This window comes from Macrotis lagotis, chromosome 2 (assembly GCF_037893015.1).
Source record: "Macrotis lagotis isolate mMagLag1 chromosome 2, bilby.v1.9.chrom.fasta, whole genome shotgun sequence".
NCBI classification, from domain to species: Eukaryota; Metazoa; Chordata; class Mammalia; order Peramelemorphia; family Peramelidae; genus Macrotis; species Macrotis lagotis.
The window spans coordinates 188264088-188283072 of NC_133659.1; the positions used below are offsets into that span (position 1 = coordinate 188264088).

Below are 18985 nucleotides of genomic sequence, written 5' to 3' on the forward strand. Positions count from 1 at the left end.
AGCTAATATGCATATGTAGGGGACCTGTAGGAGTTAGATGTTAATTGCCCCCCCAAATCATCCAATTATGGATAATTCATGTGGATCTAGCAGATATCATTTTTCTCAGGCTGAATTCAAAGAGAAACACCCCTACTCATTGTATATAAAACTCACTGAAATCATCTGAACTAAGCAGTCTTTGAATCTCTAGCTATCCACAAACAAGTTGAATTCTTTCTTCAAAGGCCATGTCTCTTCGCATTTCTACTGGACCTAGACGAATCTGCTCATGGGCTGGAGCTGGGTCAGTCAGAATGCCCAATGGTAGCACTAGCTTTGGAAATAATAGCATGTGTAGCAGCTCTATTGTAGGAGGTGGAAACTTACCTGGTGGAGGTTATGGAAGTTGCTTAGGTGGAAGTTCAGGAGGAGCCCCAAGTGGGAACCCTATTGGTAGTAGCTTTGGAAGTCTTTCTGGTACTGGCTTTGTGGGGAACGAAGGCCTCCTCTCTGGCAATGAGAAGGTCACCATGCAGAACCTTAACGATCGTCTGGCTTCCTACCTGGAAAATGTGAGAGCTCTGGAGGAGGCCAATTCTGAGCTAGAGCAAAAAATTAAAGGCTGGTATGAGAAATTCGGTCCTGGATCCTGTCGTGGTCTAGACCATGATTATAGCAGATATCAGCTGACAATTGAAGATCTTAAGAATAAGGTAAGAAATACCAAATTTGAAACAATTTCAAGTATGCTTGGCTTTATACTATGAATTCCCTAGCAAGGTCTCTACATTAAGGTGATATTCAAATTTATTTGTCATGTAAGGTAGATTGTTATGATTGATTTTAATTGGTAATTCTTTTTCTTTTAGAAAAGCATAGGCATTTTTGCTCTTGAGTTTCAGTGTGACTAAAAGTGATGGGAATTATTGATGCCATTTTTCATTTAGTCTTTATATTCCCAGTCCCTCGAGTAGTTACTTGCATGTAGTAGGTACTTAGTAAATGTTCATTGCATTGGACTGGATGCTTCCAGTTCAATTGTACATCCTCAGCTTTGAACATTTTCACCTAAGGCAAAATAGTTTGGGGTAGTGGAAAGTATGCTGAATCTAGAGTCAGGAAAATTGGCTATTTTCTAAAAATATAACCTTAGATAAGTCACTTTTCCTCTCTAAGATTCAGTTTCTTTAAATGTAAGAAGGAGTTGAAGATGACTTCTAAAGTCCTTTTCAGTTCTAAATTCTGTGATCTTATGATTTATTTTAAACAATAATATTCAATAAGGTTGGATTAGAAGACTAGGACTCAAGCCCCAAGCTCTATAATTTACTAACTTTTATGACCATGTACAAGTCTCTTCATTTAGCACTCAAAAAATAAAATGAATGAACTGGAATGATGACCTGTTAAGTGGAATCCAGATCGACATCTCTGATCTTGAATGAAATAAAACTATATGAGGACTTTTTAAAGTTAAGAACACTTTAATTGCTTTTTAAGAAAGTTTTTCCATTTAGTTTTGTAACACATTTTGTCTTATGAAATGGGATTTTGGCTTGTAAAATGCATGTTATAAATTTCTTTCTCTTTTGATCTGTTCTAGCTTATCTCTTCTACCACAAGCAATGCTAATGTTGTTCTGCAGATTGACAATGCCAGGCTGGCTGCAGATGATTTCCGCCTGAAGTAAGGGGTATACAAAAATGTTAGGAACAATGCTCAAGAGAGAAATGTTTCATTTTATTTCTGGGCGGCTACATGGAACAGTGGAAAGAGTCTTAGTTCCTCAACAACTTTGTGAGCTAGATGCATTTATTACTGCCATTTTCAGATGAAGAAACCAAGGCTGTTAAGCATCTTGTCCAGTTGCTTTTTTATAGCTAGTCAGAATTAGCTATACATAGCTATACATTATGATTAAAATAGTTAAATTTTGAACAAAATACTTCCTATGGTATAAAAAATGAAATTAAATTTTTAAATGAGACAGAAAAAATTTCAACATGTTTTTGGAACTCTACTCCAATGAAATAATTTGGAAGTGATATTACTATGAGTAGGATGTATGCTACTCTAGAATGTAACATAGTGCCTAGCTTGATTGATTCATATAAAGAATTGTAAAAAATTTCCTTATGTTTGCCTAAGTGTACCAAAGCACTACTTGTTAAAGTCTTAACCAGGGCTTTTTGTCAGGAGGCTAGATTGAAATTTTGCCAGATTTGGAGAACATTTGATAGTCTTTACAAGCCACAAGATGGTACAGCAGCTAAGTGTCACAAAGATTCATCTTTCTGAGTTCAAATTCAACCTCAGACACCTACTAGCTGTGTGATCCTGTTTACCTCAGTTTCTTCATCTGTAAAATGAATTGAAGAAGGAAATGGAAAACCAGTCTAGTATACTTGCAAAGAAAACTCCAAATAGGGAGAATTGGACATGACTGAAAATGAACAAAAAACAAGAAAATATTTTCAGTCCTTTAGCAATATAAACCCAAAAATGTTTTTTGAGAAAATTATTAGTAGTAATTTATATTATATATGATTTATATTATTATTTATTAATAATTGCCCAAAGTTACCCAATTGCCCAAAAGAAATTCTTAATTCTATCTTGGTCTATTCTGATTTTCAATTTAAAGGGAATTTGGTTTTGTTTTTGTCTTACCTCATGCTACTTTGTCCTGAAAATGAATGCAATGTTCTCTAAGGTTTGAGAATGAGTTGGCTTTTCACCAAAGTGTTGAGGCAGATATCAATGGCCTACGCAGAGTTCTAGATGAGCTGACACTCTGCAGAACTGACTTGGAAATTCAATACGAAACTATGAATGAAGAGTTAACTTACCTCAAGAAGAACCATGAAGAGGTAAGGAGTAAAATAAAACCCCATGCATTCTTTGTTCATCTAAACTCCCTTCTAGTAAGTCTGAAGATTGCCACTTTATGCCAGACTATTTCTCTCAAGTATAATGGCCCAATTTTATATTATACATTTTATATAGTTTCATCTCCCCAAAAATTGTTTAAAATAGTTTGAACAGAAAGGGAAGGCAAAATTTATTAAGCATCTACTCAGCGTTGTGCTGAGTTCTTAACAAATGTGATCTCGGTTGATAAAATCTCTAAAGGATGTTAGAGATTATGCAGAAATAGATTAAAACAAGGCAGGTTCTTAGATATAATCTAGTCCAAGTGTCTCATTTTACAGAGGAGAAAGAAAATCAAGATCCAGAGAGGTACAGTGTCTGGATTGCATTTATCTGATTTAGAGAGGTGCAGTCACATTGTTTAATATCTTCTCTAAATTCTTACCTAAAAGAAATTGAAACATTATCCAATGTCCTATAAACTGTCCATAAATCTTTTGGGTCTAGAAGAGGCTGTTTGATTGTTTTTTTAATGGGGGGGGGATTTTAAATGAAACCTATTATTTCATTGCTATTGGTGAATTTCCAGTGTTTTCCCTCTTTGAATTATTTTTTCATTTATCCCATATAGCTTTGTATTTTTTGTATAATATATTCCCACCACCACCACCATTTAGACTTCAAACTCTTTGAAGACAGGCACTGTCTTTGCCCTCTTTTTTTTTTATAGCCCAGAACTTAGCACAGTGCTATTGCATAGTAGGAACTTAATAGATATTTATGAAATTGAACTGAACTTTCACTTTCAAAAAAACTCACTCCATCAGAATAGACTGATAAGAATTCTGCAGTTTAGTCTTAGGAAATTGCTTGGGGGACACTAAGAGGTTCAGTGACTGTATGAGTGTCACTGGACAAGAGATGGTTGCATACCTTCCTATGCCAGGAATTATTAATCTTTTGTATTATCAAATCCTTTGTTTGATCTATGAAGGAACTCCTTTTAAGAATAGCTTTTAAATGCATAAAATAAAATACACAGATTACAAAGAAGATAAATTATTTTGAAATAGTTACCAAAATATTTTTTTATAAGTTCATGGACCCCAGGTTAGAAATTGCTGCATTATACCAAATTATTAACAACTTTAAAAAGGGATGTGACGGGGGAGGGAGAGTGCAAGAAACCTAAGTCAAAGAAAGAATCTAGAATGAATTTGAATACAGCACAAAAATTATTCAACCCACAAAGTTGATATGGCTGCTCTTTGGTTCTCTACTTACTGGCATCAAATCTCACCTTGAAAATCTTCCTTGTATTTCCCTTTCAGGAAATGAAAGCCCTTCAGTGTGCTGCAGGTGGGAACGTGAATGTGGAGATGAACGCAGCCCCAGGGGTGGATCTGACAGTTCTGCTCAACAACATGAGAGCCGAGTATGAAGACCTGGCTGAGCAGAACCGCAGGGATGCTGAAGCCTGGTTCAATGAAAAGGTAGATCAGTCACAGCTGATATTCATTATCCTGCTCTCTTCAGTCCCCACCAAACTGACTTAACCTGTCTCCTGATGCAGAGTGCCACACTCCAGCAGCAGATCTCCGACGATGCTGGGGCCACCACCTCGGCCAGGAGTGAGCTTACCGAAATGAAGCGGATGGTCCAAACCCTAGAGATCGAGCTACAGTCCCTCCTGGCAACGGTGGGTGAGAATCGTATGGGTCCTGGACCTTTGCATGATTTAAAGACCTTTCAAAGAAATACATCTTTTCTTAAAACCACAGATTAAGTGCAGGAAGGGACCTTCTAATTCAAACCATCTTGTTTGACCTCATTTGTGGAAATTGAAGCTGAGAGGTCAAGTGGTTTCCCTAAAATTGCAAATGTAGCATCTTTGTACATACTAGCTGCATTATACCTTTGTTCCCCATGTAATCTACTTGGTTGGTTGATTGCCTTTGGGCAGAGAGATATGGAAAGGAACTGTCTTTTATTACCTAGCTCTTTCTAGGCCCAAGATAAATCCCGCCCCCAACTCTCTCTACCCAAAAAGCTAGTCAAGAAAGAAGAGAAAAAAGCAAACAAAATAAATTTACATGTTCCACCTTCTTGACATCACTAAACACATCATTCCCTATGCAGGCTGAGTGTTCATTTAAAAATAATAAAAAAAATTTACAGTAACAGAAAAATCACCTGACCCTGAAACCCCACAGAAGTTCACTGAAGCCAAGGACCTTTCGATATTTGTCTTTGCAATATTCAACACCCTAGGATAATGCTTAGCAAATTATAGGCACATAATAAATGCTTATTGCTTGGTTAATTGAAGAATTAATAATTTCTGCATTATCCATAAAGCAATTACCAAACATGTCTCAAATACTTATTGCATGCCAAGCAATGGGGATACTAAGATAGAAATGAAACAACTCCTTACCCAACTCCCTAAGGAACTTACATTCTTGACAGGGAAGCCTTATTTTGGTCTATTAGAAAGGCTGTGATGCTGGATTCCAATCCTGCTTCTAGCACTTACGACTTTGAATAAGTCATTCAACATCCCTGGACCTCAATTTCCTCATCTGTAAAATTATGGGGTTGGTCTAGATGGCCTCTGTGGTCCCTTCTAGCTCTAGCTTTATAATCTTATATACACATAAAAATATATACAAAGTCAATGCAAGATCATTTCAAGAGAGCTTATTAAAGGCTTTTAAACAACCACAATTTATATGTGCCTAGCTACTAAGAAATCAATGTAATAATTCCACTAATATAGGGGTGGCTAGGTTGCACAGTGGATAGAGCACCAGCCCTGAAGTCAGGAGGACCTGAGTTCAAATATGGCCTCAGACACTTAATAATTACCTAGCTGTGTGGCCTTGGGCAAGCCATGCAACCCCATTGCCTTGCAAAAAAACTAATACTAATAATGATTCCACTAATGTGCTATGCTGAATTCTTTAGCCAGTTTTATAAAACAGTGCTTAAACTACACAAGTATGATTTTTTTTTATTTAGGAAACTTCCATTATGAAAGTTTCCTCTATCATTGAAGATCAGGAATTCATATGCAACTGAGAGACTTGTTTTGGGCCCTAAAACCTAAGACACTACATTATGGTCACACAGCTAGTGTATATTAGGGACAGAACTTGAAACTCAGGTCTTTCTGCATCTGAGACCCATCCTCCCCACTGAGCTGAATCATTAACATCACAAAAAAAAAGTAAATCAAATGTCATTATACCCAAAGAATGGAAGTCATTTAGTCTTTTCCATCTGTTTGTTATGTTTGAAGAAAGAGACAGTATGAAGACACATTTTCCTTTTCACAAAGCAAGAGGGAAAGGAAGCCCAGGATAAATGACATTTTTTGGTGTAAAAAATGCTAACTCTGTCCTGTCTATCATCCCAATATTTCTCAGGAAAATGAGTTTAAGGCCAAATACATCATATTCATGGACAAGGTATCCATTCACATAAATGCAGGACATCAGCTGACTTCTTGAGGGGATCACTTAAAAATATCATTCAAAGAAAGGATCTACAGGCTTCATCTAACTGAAAAAGGGGTCCATTACCCAGAAAATGAGATTAAAACAATATTTTTGTCCTTCATTTTCAAAGAAGACCGTGACATCAGAGAGGTGATGCCATGACAACTACATGAATTGAAGGGGAGTGCTGTGCTAGGTTATCAGCCTCACTTTTTCCTCCAAAGTCATCTGGGTCCACGAGCCAGATATGAATCAGGACAACTGGAGATAGCCCTGGGTGCAGGGCAATTAGGGTTAAGTGACTTCCCCAAGGTCCCACAGCCAGTAAGAGTCAAGTGTCTGAAGCTAGATAGGAACTTCTGTCCTTCTGACTCTAAGACCAGGTGGTGCAATACAGAAAGGACTGAGTTCAAATCTGACCTCAGATGCTTAATAATTACCTAGCTATGTGACCTTGGGCAAGTCACTTAACCCTATTGTCAAAAAAAAAGATTAAGAACCCCTGCCCTAGATCTACTGTGCCAGTTTTCACTCTCTGACTCATTTGTTGGATTCCTCTAACTTAATTTTTAAACATTTTTTAAGTTATTTAAGGTAAGGGGATTAAATGATTTGCCCAAGGTCACACAGCTAGACAATTATTAAGTACCTGAGGCTGGATTTGAACTCAGGTCCTCCTGACTTCAGGGCAGGTGCTCTATCTACAGAACCACCAAGCTGCCCCCCCCCCAGCTTAATTTTAATCTCAGATACACCTTTCTCCTGTATCCACAGAAACACTCGCTGGAATGTTCCTTGAGTGAGACAGAAGGGAACTACTGTGTGCAGCTCTCACAAATCCAAGCCCAGATCGGGGCCCTAGAGGAGCAACTGCAGCAGGTCAGGACTGAGACAGAGGGCCAGAAGCTGGAGTATGAGCAGCTGCTTGATACAAAGATTCGTCTTGAGAAGGAAATTGAGACCTACTGTCGACTGATTGATGGGGATGGAAGGTAGGAAAGTCCATTAGAAAATATGGTTTTGAATTTCATGATCACAAGACTTCAAAAACCATAACCAATTTGCCCTCAAATTGTCTAGAGAAATGAGGGGGTTAGTCACACAGATCAGAGGTGGGATTGAACCCAGGTCTTTCTGATTTTGAGGTCAATTCTAGCCACTAAACTAACTTGCACCTACCGGTATCATATTCACTTTAATTCACTGTGCTTACAATCAATGTCACAAGCTCCCATTAACTACTTTTCATGTTAATTGATCATTCATGGATTCATGGTTCTCCACTCCAGCTTCTCTTTCTTCTTTCTCTTGTCTTTCCTTCTTATTTCTGACACTCAGATCAAATAACTTCATTTAGAAGCCATTCCTCACTTTAGCATTCTAACTGGTCTATTATACTACCCTTCCCAAACTCATCTCCATGACTTGACAGGCCTACATGAAGACTTCCTATTAGTTAATCTGCTAAGAATTGATGAATGAAGTAGATTTTTAAAGCATTTTTTCAAATGGTTATTATGTGTTAGACACTGTGCTAACTAGAAATACAATACAAGCCAGCTAGACAGTCCCTATTCACCATTCTAATTAGGAAAGAAAATATATAAAGGGGAATTGGACATTAGGGAAGGAGAGATACATAATACTGCATGAAAGTGACTTGGAAACCTAGTTCCCTATAAGATAAAACTTTGTGCCCTAAGAGTCCAAGTTTTGGTAGGAGGGACATTGAATAAACACATCAGCAACTCTGAATAAAGTAAAGAGAAGAAAGGCTAAGTCTTTTGGCCTAATAGTGAATTCACATTTCCATGTTTCTGTCTTTAGATATGTCTGAAACATTTGTTGAGGTTCAAGAGTGAAAGACAGTCCTGGTCTTTTAAATAAATGTTCATTTTCAGATTAAATGTCATTTAATTTCAAGTTCAAAAGATACAGGCTTGAATATCTTCTACAGTCAATGTGAATCTGGTTTTGATTTTTTATGCAAATTTCACTTAGGTTTAAATATTCCTTGCTATCACACCAAGCAGAAAAAGGAAAAAAGTCAACTTTATTTTTATTTTAACAGTTCATGCTCCAAAACAAAAGTCTTTGGGCCAGGAAGTCCAGGAAATTCAACTAAAGGTATTAAAATGTATTCCTATTTTTACTATTACTTTTAACCATTGATCTAGCAACCTACTCATCCTAAGACATTAAAACTCAGGAAATAAATTCTAAGGAATCTCCTAAGGGACACAGAAATTAAATAATCAGCTAACAAGTCTCAGAAGCCAGATTTAACTCTAGAGCTTTCTGACTTCAAGAAGCTAGATGTAGATAGGGCACTGGGTTTGAAATCAAGAAGACACCTTCATAAGTTCAAATCCAGCCTCATAAACTTACTTGCCAAATGATGCTGGACAAGTCATTTAACCCTATTTGCCAGAAAGAGAGAGAGAGAGAAGAAAGCAATCAAGAAAGACTAGAGAGGTAGATAGATAGAGCATTCTTGCCTACTTATGTGCCAATCACTGTACTATAAATGCTAGGGACACAAAAACAAATAAGCAGAACAATACCTTGCCCTTGAAGAGCTTACAATTTCTTACAATTTAATGAAGAAAAAAACTACACATGTGGATAGCTGGAAGGGGGAAGGGGAGTAGGAGGATGAATGGTATGAAAATAAGTGGAAAACAACCTCAAAGATGAAGAAATACCTCAGGTGGCCCTTGAGGTCAGCTTTGAAAGAAACTAGAGATTTTGATCAGCAGAACTGAGAATTGAATGAATCTAGACTTAGGTAAAGTGGGGGGAGAGGGGAGACATGGTGATGAGGGGAGAAGGGCTTCTATAAAGACATGAAGATGGAAAATGGAATGTTGGAGATCTCTCCTAAAGAATTCTCTGTTCTGGGGCAGCTAGGTGGCATAGTGGATAAAGCAATGGCCTTGGATTCAGGAGTACCTGGGTTCAAATCAGGTCTCGGACATTTAATAATTACCTAGCTGTGTGGCCTTGGGCAAGCCACTTAACCCCATTTGCCTTGCAAAAAGCTAAAACAAACAAACAAACAAAAAAGAATTCTGTGTTCTGCTCTCAGAAGCAAATTTAGGAATAGAAATACACATGGAACTTGTATGTATCAATTCTCATTCCACATATATTATTATTCCATATATACAGCTATGTACATAAACATATGTATATGTATATATACATGTATAAATATATATATATATATATTTATATATCCTTATTTCACCTTGACAACACCTCTTGAATACACTCCCCTTCCCATCCCTCAGCTCCAGAATAGAACATCACTTCATGTTTTGATTATTACAATAACCTACTTGTGAGTCAGCTTAAGTCTCTTCCCACTCCAATCTGTTCTCTATTCAGTCATTAAAGTAATTTTTCTAAAATACAAATCTGACCATGTTACCACACCCTAATTAGTAAACTCCATTGGCTCCATTTTGCCTCCAGGAATAAATAAAAAAATCTTGTTTGGTAAAGCCTTTCATAACCAAGTTCCCTCTTGCCTTTCCAGCTTTCTTATATCTTACTCCCCAGCAAGTACACGTTGATCCAGTGATACTGCTCTCATGGTTGTTCTGCCACCAAAATACTCCATTCCTTGGCTATGGGCCATTTCCCTGATTATCCCTCATGATGGAATATTCTCCCTTCTCTGCTCTACCTGCAAATATACCTGACTTCCTTTAAATCCCAGATAAAATTTGACCTGCTATAGGAAGCCTTTCCCAAACCCTCAAGTCCTAGTACCTTCCCTTTTTTTATTTTCTATTTATCCTATACTGACAGGTACTGTCTTTTGTCTACTTGTATCTCTGGAACTTAGTAACTTATACATAATAGGAGTTTAACAAATGTTTATTAATGTCTTAATTGATATCACATCTGTTCATTTCTAGATCTTTCCAAAACCACACTAGTAAAGACTGTTGTTGAAGAGCTAGATCAGCGGGGTAAAGTCCTCTCAACCAGGGTTCACTCCATTGAAGAAAAGACTTCTAAGATAAGCAATGGAAAAACAGAACAAAGAGCCCCTTTCTAGGGAACCCAAGCAAGAGGAAAGCAAAGAATTCTAGAAGGATGAATGATGCTAAACAGAAGAAAAATATTTTCTGTTCTTAAAATACCTAGTAAAGATCTCTGCTTATACTTTTTCTTTTTCACACATAGCAGGTTTGGGGTTTTTTGCTGTTAAATAAAAAAGTAAATATACATCGGTTTCTATTTTTGTGTGTTTTAATCATTTCTTTCAGAAATCACTTTTATTTTTCTTACTTATACTTGAACAGATGGATAAAGGAAATACTTGGAATGTTTTGTTTGCTTTTCATATTAATATAACCATATAGAATTACATTAATATAATAAATTTTCATAATAATACACACTATAACCATTATTAATAAAATAAGTATCACTGTAAACAGAAAATGTATAGAGGGCACTTAGGTGGTACAGTGAAGCAAGCACTTAACTTAGAATCAGGAAAACTCCCATTCATGAGTTCAATTCTGTTCTCAGACACTTACTAGCTATACAGACAAGTCACTTTATCTTATTTGTCTTACTTTCTCATCTATAAAATGATCTGGAGAAAGAAATAGCAAATTACTCCAAGACTTTAGCCAAGAAAACCCCAAACAGGGTCACAAAGCATCGGACAGGACTGAGCAATAATAATAGCATTTAGATAGCATCTGCCAAAGTCAAAATTTTCCTATTGTCTTAGGAATATTCTGAAGATCACCTGACAGGAGAAGATACCAGACAACAAGGACCTTTCTTGAGCTAAACTACCTAGCATTCCAACATTACTACAGAGACTGCAACTATTATGGGGTGGACACAATGATAGAATGTGAAATAAACATTTGCCAATAAAACTATTTTATGGAGACCTCACACAGGCAAGCACTCATAAGGGGGCCAGAAGAAGTGATACCGAGGCACCTTAAAGGTCTTGTTAGACATTGGCACAAGACTGCCCAGCATGGTGTGCCCTCATCAGTGAGGGTGCTGCATTCTATATACAGAATTGAAGCAGCTCAAAGTAAACGTGACATATGTAAGTTTAGAATGCCCACCCCAGGTGATCACATGGACTGTTTGCGCCCTACCTGTGGTAGAGCATTCTGAGGTTGGTCTGATCAGCCACAGACATACTGTAATATGTCTCAAATGTAGTGATGTCATTTTGGTCTTCTTCAAAGGACAAGAACCAGCCCAAAGTCAATCACTGTGCTAAGCACTTTACAAATATTATCTTATTTGTAGGTAGGTGCTATTATTATCCTCATTTTATGTTGAGGAAACTGAGACCAAAAATGGTTAAATGTCTTGTCCAAGGTCATAGAGCTAGTGAGTGTCTAAGGTCAGATTTGACTAAGGTCTCTTTCTGACTCCAACCCAACTCTACATCTATCATACCACCTAAGCTGCCTAATTTCTCTTTCTCTACCCAACCTTGTCTAGATAAAGGGGAGGAGTTTGGTCTTGGAACATATTAAATATTCTCTGCTTGGATATAGTCCAAGGAACTACTTGGAAGTTTAGGCTAAACTCAGTCAATCAATTAGCATTTATGAAGTGCCATATAATTTTTAAGCAATGTGCTATGGTAGAGGGATATCTAGAAATATTTGCCTTTCTATTTTCCATTGGTCAATACATTCACATTACATTAGATTTTAAATAATAGCCAGGATTACATTCAAAGAATTGTAAGCATTATACCACTAATGTGCATAATTCATCTTTGAACTGTTATCTGCATGGGGGGAAAATGGGGAGAATATCAGAAATCTTGCCAGTCAGGCTTACTTTTAAATATGGGCACTACTTTCTGGGAATTCAGATCCTATTTAACAATATTTTCCAATTCTACAGAGGCTCATTGAAAATACAAATAACATTTCCTGAAAGCTCCCAAAACTGCCCTGATAATGATCTTTATTCAATGCAGTTCAAGAAATATGATTTAAATGTGCAAGTCACTCACTGTCAGTTCTAGGGATACTAATAAAAATGATGTTGAACTCTCCTTCAGGAGGATCCCTTCTACTAGAGGAGGTGGAAAGGATATAGGGGCGCATATAACCCATAACAAGAAAAGCAAATATAAAATAATTTTAGAAGGAAGACAATAGTAGTTCTCAATAGAACTAACAATGAGGGAGAGAAATTCAGGAAAGATTAAAAATAAGCCTATAAAGAAGCTCGAGATTTAAAGGTGGATGTGAAGAACTAGAGTGCATTTCACTTTAGGGGAATTGGCATTCCAGCTATGATTATGGTCATTGTAGAGTCTATTGCAATTTTTCATTCATTAAGAGTTTTTTCCCTAACTTCCCGCCAAGATGGTGGAGAGAAGCCAGGCCCTGGGGTCTGCTGATCTTCCCTCATAAACAACATGAAACAAATTTCTTAATGGAAGTCCTATCAACAAAACCCAGAAAGAGAAGCTAGAAGAACAACACAGACCTCAAGGTCTATTTTCAGGGAGCCAGAGTGTGATGAGTACAGAGCACTGATAGCCAGTGGGGGAGGGGTGAGAGCAGGAATAATCTAAGATCAGCCCTTGGGGGCTTCCACTGTAGGAACCACTTTGCTCTGAAAAACCACCAGAGTAGAGACCTGGGACTGACAGTCTGGGACTTACAGGAAGGGCTGGAGGGTAGGTTCCAGCCTCTATCACCCCCCATTGGCCAGAAAGAGAGAGTACATTCAGAGAGAAAAGCCTCCAACACCCCCTATTAGCCACTCAGTGAGCAAAGCCTTCAGCATCCCCTCCTGGCCAGCTGGAGATACTACACTGAGTGAGTAAAGCCTCTAGGGATCTCAATACCAAACCTCTGTGAACCAGTCCCTCCCCCAACACAAGATCTTAGGAAAATGAAGAAAGACAAGGGGAAAACATAGAAAAATTCCTAGAAGGAAGTGACCCTAATTCAGAGAGACATAGAACCCCTGAGGAAAATATGATCTGGTCTCCAGTACAGAAAGATTTTCTTGAAGAAATCAGGAAGGAGTTTAAAAATCAATTGGAAAATTTGGGGAAAAGAAACCCAAGAGAAAATTAAAACCTTGCAACAAGAAAACAAATCCTTGGAAAATACAATTGGACAAATGCAAAAAGAAAATAATTCTCTCAAAACCTCAAATGATCAAAGGGAAAACTCTTACAAAAATAGAACTGACCAATTGGAAAAGGAGTTGCAAAACGTAAATAAAGAAAATTCTTCCATAAAAAAAAAAGAATGGAGTCTATGGAAACAAATGACTTCATGAGACAACTAGATTTGGTTAAACAAAATCAAAAAACTTTTTAAAAAATAAAAGAAAATGTTAAATATCTCATCAGCAAAACCAATGACCCTGAGAATAGATTGAGAAAAGATAACCTAAAAATTATTTGTCTTTGTGAAAACATTGGAGCGAAAAGAAGCCTGGACTCAATATTACAGGATTTAGTGATGAAAAACTGCCCTGATATCATGGAACCAGAGGGCAAAATAGTTATTGAAAAAAAAGTGCATCAATCCCCTTCCAGAAAGGAATGCCAAAATGAAAACACCAAGGAATATTGTAACCAAATACCAGAACTATCAGATAAAAGAGAAAATCCTGCAAGTAGCCAGAAACAATTTAAATACCAAAGAGCCAAAGTAAGGATTACACAGGACCTGGTAGCATCAAAAGGCCTGGAATGCAATATTCTGAAAAGCAAGGGAGCTTGGAATGCAGCCAAGACTCCACTATCCAGCAAAGCTGAGCCTTTTCTTCCAGGGCAAAAAAAAAAAAATGGACATTTAATGAAATAGGAGGGGGTGGCTAGGTGGCGTAGTGGATAAAGCACCGGCCCTGGAGTCAGGAGTACCTGGGTTCAAATCTGGTCTCAGACACTTAATAATTACCTAGCTGTGTGGCCTTGGGCAAGCCACTTAACCCCGTTTGCCTTGCAAAAACCTTAAAAAAAAAAAAGGTTAGTGATCAAACTGTGTCCCTGAGAAGAGGTATAAATATATTGGGAAATATAGGTAACATAAAAGCAAATTTTCTCAATAAATAGACACTTTTTTCAAAAGTAGGTGGGTTAAAATATTTAAATGAATATTCATAAAATTTTGGATTTATGAGATCTAAGCATAAAAGTTCTGATCAAGCCAGATCCAGTCAACAAGCATTTATTAAGTGCCAGGTATTATTATAAGAAAAGCAAATCTAGTCCCTACTTTCAAGGAAGTCACACTATCATGAGTCATACTATATGTGGACAACCATGGACAAACAAGATATAGATATAGGTAAAAAATATGTGATAAATTAGATCATTAGGTATGCCTACTTTTTGATTCAATATGTATTTATTTATATGATATTTATATGTAATAATAATATAATATAATAATAAAAGAAAAGCTAAGTACTCTTTCCTTTAGATATCAATGAACATAGTAACAGTTGTATAGTGGGGGGGGGGGGCGCTGAAATTCAGCAGTTTGTGCTAGAAGAAGACAGGAATTCCAGACAAGATGGTTCATATCCTTTGCCTTATGCTATCATCAGACTAATAAGAAAAAAACCAACAGTTGTGTGTATTTTCAACTTCAAAGAAGTACTGTACAAGGGGACAATTACAGCAAATTTGATTGAAATGTCAGACAAAATCCATCAGATGAAGCCAATAATCTGTTAATTCAATGGCAGAGGAACAAACCAAACCATATTACAACTTACAGAAATGAAAAAGAAATATAAGGGGCAGCTAGGTGGCACAGTGGATAGGGCACCAGCCCTGGAGTCAGGAGTCCCTGGGTTCAAATCTGGCCTCAGGCACTTAATAATTACCTAGCTGTGAGGCCTTGGGCAAGCCACTTAACCTCTTTTGCTTTTGCAAAAATCTGAAGATACAGATTGCAACTATGTATATCCTATGACAAAAAATTTTTCAGAGTGAAATCTAAATATATTAATTCAACAAATATTAATTGAGCAGTTACTATACACAAATTTGAAAGGCCAAAATGTTTCCATTTACATTATTGACACTGAGTGAAAGATTAAAGATGGACAGATATACAAATACAATTTTTTCCAGAAAGGAGGAAGGATGGTAAAAATCTTCTAGAATTTTTGTTCTATGAAAAATGAATATGGATAATACATGCAAATGTTATTGTGACAAGAGAGTTTCTGGCTCAGATGTCTCACTGCCACTGTGATAAGAGAAACACAGAAAAGGAACTCTGGCTCAGACTTTATGAATCTTCTCTTAAATTCATCCCATTTGACAACATGCTAGTGAGATATTTTCCCAGTAGGTTGTGAATAGTAAAGATGTCTCTGAAGTCATAAACGTGTTTGCCTGGGAGTATAATAGTGACAGGAACCAAGAAACTTAAAGGAGAGAAAGGTTTAAGGCAAAGAGACAAGGAGTTCCATTTTGGACATGTTGAATTTGATATACCTAGGAGACATTCCAGTGGAGTTATCTAACAGGCAATTGGTAATGTGAAAGCAGAGAATGAGAATACTGGAAACCATGTTATATGGTCATAGCAGCATAAATTTTAAGTTGGAAGGAGTCTTAGAGGCTACTGAATCCAACCTTCACTCATTTCAGAAGTAAGGAAACTGAGACAGTGAGCAATGAAGTAACTTACTCAGGCTCTGAGACAGAATTTGAACTCAGGTTTTTCCAACTCCAAATCTAGTGTTGAGATCCTTTCCAGTTTTGAAATTCTATGATTGTGTGACTCTTGTTTCATTGAATCAAGATCATTTGCAAGGTCAAGTGTACTTCTGGGTGCAGGATAAGGAATGCATAACATGAGACTATAATACCAATTCCATTTATTCACTTTGGGCCCTAAAACAAGTAGAAGAGAAACACCTTTAGGTGTTTAATCTGTACCCTTATGAATACTGCACATGATAATTAGAGATTAATTTGGGCTTATAAATTCCCTTTTTAAAAATGCTAATACCTCTCCCAATAAGTCTCTCATACCTTATTTGAATTACTTTTATCATATAATCAGATTAACCCCTAGCTACTTATTCAGGAAATAATTTTGACTCCATTAGGAATAAGGGGGATATCATTTATCCACAGGCAGTCTGGATAAAATCAGATAGCCAGAGGGCAGCAGGGGTTCACTGAGTCAGTGTCTGGGGAGAGAAGCCAGGATTTAACATAAAATTCAGGAAAAGTAGATATGTGGGATTGGGGTGGAAGGGGTGGGAAAGAAGGGAGAAATGAAGGTAGGGAATCAAACAAAACAATATCTTTTTTTTATTTTCACCCTTGACCCTGGTGGGTGCTTGGTATGCCTCTAAGTATCATTCCCACAGGTTGCTAATAAATGAACCAGACTTTTTGCAAAGTTGTAAACCCAGTTTTTCCCAGTCTAGCCTATACATACAACTCTGTCCAAACTTTTCCAAGACAGCTCTAGGTCTTCAGTTCCCCTCCCTTAGAGTGAAAGAGGTCAGTCAGTCAGTTAATAAGCATCTATAGTTCAGGTGCAATGAGGATACAAAAAACTCAAAAATAAATAATTGCTACTCTCAATGAATTCAGTTAAATGTAAGAACCATGTGCAACAGCTATGTGCAACAAGTCAGAGATGGAATAATTTGGAGGGTAGTATTAAAGGGAAGGTACTAAGTTTAAAGGGGGTTGGAAAAGGCTTCTTGCAAGATGTACAAATTTAGCCAGGACTTGAAGGGAACTAGGAAGGCTATGAGGAAGACATGGGGGGGGGAGGAAGAGAGAGGGAGAGAGAGAGAGAGAGAGAGAAAGCATTCTGTGTAGGATAAAAATCCACTTTAAAAAATATAGAGACTCCTCTGGGCCAAAAAAAAGTTTATTTTGGTTTTTCTCAAGAAAAGGGTACACTCCAAGTCTCACAAAGATAGTGAAGATCAAGGAGCTGCCCCAATCATCCTTCTATGTTGACTCATTGATAGTCTTCAGAATTACATTCTACTTGTGAAAATCTACCCTAGCAACAAAGAAAAGAATGAAAGGTTTTCATAAAATATTACCTCACCATCCAGATGGTGAGAATAACCTTCAGGATAACTATCTTATTGAAGTAATGTAACTTGTGTTGGAATGCAAGGTCTAGGAATAGTCTACCATCCTCTCATTCAGTACTTATCATCAAATAAGAGGAGGCTTACGAACTTCTTTGGAATGCAAGGTTTTTCTCATGGGAAAAAGTCTACTATCTTTCTAGCAATCAGTAAAAAGTAGTCTTATCAAAATTTAGGAGAGTAAACCATCTGTTTGGAATGCAAGGGGCTTTCTTCCAGAAATAGTTTAAGAATAATAGTTTGTTCTTTCTTTAACATTTCTTAACCTTGAGAAAACTTTACTAGGAATATTATCCCTGAAGTGGTTTTACTGGGAATATTCCACTCAATTCCAACATGGGGGATAACCAATGAACATGACTGGAATGTCATGTGCAAGGCAAAAAGAGGTAGGGAAGGGAATAAACATACAGCTCCTATTATCACAAGCCCTGGGATAAGTGCTTTTTATAAAAGTTACAAGAAACAGAAAGGAGACCACTATCACTGAACTGAAATGTTAATTCTAGGGAATAAGGTATAGGAAGACTGACAAGGTAGGAGAGGACCTTAAAAACTAAACAGAAGATTTTATAGTTGATCCTGGAAATAGTAGGAAACCACTGGAGTTTACTGAATGGGACAAAGGAGAATGATATGGGTAACTAGGCAGCACAGTGGATAGGGTACCAGATCTGGTGTCAGGAAGCCCTGAGTTCAAATCCAGTCTCAGACATAAGTTATATAACTCTGGACAAAGTTATTTAAAACCTTGTTTCCCTCAATTTCCTCAGCTGTAAAATTAGCTAGAGAAGGAATTTGCAAACCTCTATAGTAACTTTGTCAAAAACAAAGTGGGGGGGGGGGGTCACAAAGGCTCAAACACAAATGAAATGAAGGAACAACAATAAGAGAGAGTGACAAGATCATAAAGTCAATTTAACAGCTGAGAGAATAGTAAGAGAGGAGTAGGAAAGAGCCATGAGGCAGAGACCAACCAGTCAACAAAAACATGAGATGATTAGGACTCGGATGAGGGTGGTGGCAGTGTATGAAGAAAAGAGAGAAAGATGAGGAAGAGAAAGAGATATATGTACCCCTCTCACTTCTGTAGCTCCTTGCCCCAAAATCTCTTCACTCTCCCACTGTATCATCAAAGTTTGCACAAGTCAGGAAGAAAATAAATCCAAATTCCAGTACTAGGGAACCAGAGAAGCCAGGTCAGAAACTGAATGAGAAGATTGAGGTGTCTGTTGTACAATGTGATTACAATTAATTTCAAGTTATTTAAGAACTGGTTTCAGTCATAAGCTGCTGGTGTTACTAAACTGGCCAACATAATTTTGCAGTGATAAGATGAAGTGCTGTGTGATTACAAGAACAAGAGTTGAAAGGGTAAAAAGTTGAAAGCTTACTGATGCTGATATATCATTGTTGTCCTTGGGAACTCTGGGCTCTTCCTCATATTGTTAGTGGCTTATTACTCAGGACAGCATCCTTTGGCTCCAGAGGACACCCAGGGTACC

The 18985-nt window shown here is 37.3% G+C and overlaps 1 protein-coding gene across 1 annotated transcript; it reads left to right on the forward strand.

The window, feature by feature from the left end:
• The first annotated feature begins 230 nt into the window (after positions 1 to 230).
• Positions 231 to 10422, forward strand: LOC141511347 (keratin, type I cytoskeletal 28-like). Its single transcript, XM_074220569.1, has 8 exons — positions 231 to 695; positions 1586 to 1668; positions 2696 to 2852; positions 4185 to 4346; positions 4427 to 4552; positions 7128 to 7345; positions 8425 to 8480; positions 10280 to 10422. Exons 1-8 carry the CDS (start codon positions 231 to 233, stop codon positions 10420 to 10422), a joined length of 1410 nt encoding a protein of 469 aa, XP_074076670.1.
• Positions 10423 to 18985: the final 8563 nt, after the last annotated feature.

Bases quoted from the DNA above. Each gene is read 5' to 3' on its own strand.
- LOC141511347 (XM_074220569.1), top strand. From the start codon at position 231: ATGTCTCTTCGCATTTCTACTGGACCTAGACGAATCTGCTCATGGGCT. The intron at 1,669-2,695 runs GTAAGGGGTATA...ATGTTCTCTAAG, and splicing joins GCAGATGATTTCCGCCTGAA to GTTTGAGAATGAGTTGGCTT. The intron at 2,853-4,184 runs GTAAGGAGTAAA...TTTCCCTTTCAG, and splicing joins TCAAGAAGAACCATGAAGAG to GAAATGAAAGCCCTTCAGTG.